The 2040-nt window shown below is 44.6% G+C and overlaps 1 protein-coding gene across 1 annotated transcript; it reads right to left on the bottom strand.

Annotated features, from left to right (window-relative positions):
- Positions 1 to 843: 843 nt before the first annotated feature.
- LOC131145722 (uncharacterized) lies at positions 844 to 1563 on the bottom strand. The gene has a single exon (XM_058094915.1). It carries the CDS (start codon positions 1561 to 1563, stop codon positions 844 to 846), a length of 720 nt encoding a protein of 239 aa, XP_057950898.1.
- Between the last annotated feature and the right edge of the window lie 477 nt (positions 1564 to 2040).

The following is a 2040-nucleotide window of genomic DNA, read 5'->3' on the forward strand; positions in this document are numbered from 1 at the left end:
CTTCTCTTCATGGGCATTCTTGTCGAGCTGCTCTACATTGGCATTCTTGCCAAATTGCTCTACATGTGCATTCTTGCCAAGCCGCTTTTCATGTGCATTCTTGCCAAACCACTCTTCATGGGCATTCTTGCCGAGCTGCTCTTCTGGTGGCATTTTTGTCGAGCTGCCCTTAGTGGGGCATTCTTGCCAAACTGCCTTTCCTGGGGAATTCTTGTCGAATAGCTCTTTTGGCCTCACGAGTGTTGCTCGTCAATTGGGTTGATTTTGCTTGATGAGTTGTGCTCATTTGTTGGGTAGTCTCCTGGCCTCACAAGCGTTACTCGTCAGTCTTCTAGCCTCACGAGCATTGCTCGTCAGCTGGGCTAATTTTTCCTAATGAGTTGTGCTCATTTATTGGGTAGTCTTCTGATCTCACGAGCGTTACTCATCAGTTAGGCAGATTTTGCCTAATGAGCTATGCTCATTTGTTGGGCAGTCTTTTGGTCTTATAAGCGCTACTCGTCAGTTAGGCCTATTTTTCCTAATGAGCTGTGCTCATTTGTTTGGGTAGTCTTTTGGCCTCATGAGCATTGCTTGTCAATTGAGCCGATTTTGCCTAATGAACTGTGCTTATTTGTTGGGCAGTCTTCTGGCCTTATGAGCGTTGCTCGTTAGTTGGGCTGATTTTCTTTTACCTAATGAGTTGTGCTCATCTTTTGTACTAAAATCGAGTAGCGTGACAACACTTATAGATATGTATGCAAAGTTTGATAATTTAATAGAGACACACAAAATGTTTGATGATATGACTGACAGAGGTGCAATTTTATGAAACAATCTCCTTTCTGGGCATGCTAGATTGGGTCAGAGCCCCCTAGGGCATTGGTTTGCGAGACGTTCAGAGGAGTGTAGGACTTCTTCCTTGTTTTGGAGGCCTCCTCCATATCCCTCGAGCTTTTTCTTTTTCAAATCAACTCGGTCTCTTTTTGTGTCCATTACTTTTTCTAGATTGATATACTTCTGTGCTCGTGCCATTAGTTCCCCCATATTGGCCAGAGGCCTTTTCCCCAAGGAGTGCAAGAAGTCCTCAGGTTGGAGGGCTGTGGTTAGGGCTGCCAATACTGCCCCATGATCCAAGTTGCGAATCTCTAAGGTAGGAGCGACGAAGTGATGTATGAATTTTTTCAACGTTTCCCTTTCTCCTTGGATCAGGTTCAAGAGATGAGCTGAGGTCTTTGCCATCCTATGGCGGTTGATGAAGTGTCTAACAAATTTTTGTTCCATCTTTGAAAAGGATTTGATGGATCTTGGTTTTAGGGTTCGGTACCATGCCCTGGCATTCCCTTTAAGGGTAGCGGCAAACACATGACACATGATAACATCTGGTGCGCCTTGTAGTTGCATTAATACCTTAAAGGTATCTAGGTGATTAACCGGGTCAGTTGAACCTTCATACCTTTCTAAGGTAGGCTTTTTGAACTTACTTGACAACAGGACCTCCATCACTTCTTTGATGAAGGGTGGATCTGAAGTCTTCAATGAGGTCTCCCTGCAGGACAGGTTGGAACGAGCCTCCTTCATCATCTTTTCTATTTGGTCAATTTTCTTGATCCTCTCCTCCAGTTCGTTCGATCGTTATTCATTGACTCCCACGCTATTCGTGTCCTCCACCTTCTTTGTGGGGTTGGTTTTTCCATTACTTTCCTTTAGGTCTTCCGCTTTCTCCTGTGAGTCAGGATTAACCAGCTGCTGGTGGGGGCAAGTTCTCCATGACTCATTTGCTGTAAGAGCATGTTGAACATGTCCTCCTTCTTCTTCTGAGAAACTTCCATTCTCCTTTGGAAGATAAGAAATTCCTCTCTTGTCATTCCCGAACAGTCTTCGGGTGCAGAATGAATGGATTGGGTGATTGATCACCCGTGACAGGGTCGAACCTGGAATTGGTGGCTATTGTCATGATGTAGGGATCAAGGATCGGAAATTTAAAACCTCTCAAAAGAGTTCCCGCAAACGGCGCCAAATGTTGCTACAAAAAATGTTGATCTAACCTATGGAAAGCTT

This window comes from Malania oleifera, chromosome 13 (genome assembly GCF_029873635.1).
Source record: "Malania oleifera isolate guangnan ecotype guangnan chromosome 13, ASM2987363v1, whole genome shotgun sequence".
Lineage (NCBI taxonomy): Eukaryota > Viridiplantae > Streptophyta > Magnoliopsida > Santalales > Ximeniaceae > Malania > Malania oleifera.

Excerpts from the sequence above, each read along its gene's own strand:
- LOC131145722 (XM_058094915.1), bottom strand. The coding sequence starts at position 1,563 with ATGATGAAGGAGGCTCGTTCCAACCTGTCCTGCAGGGAGACCTCATTG.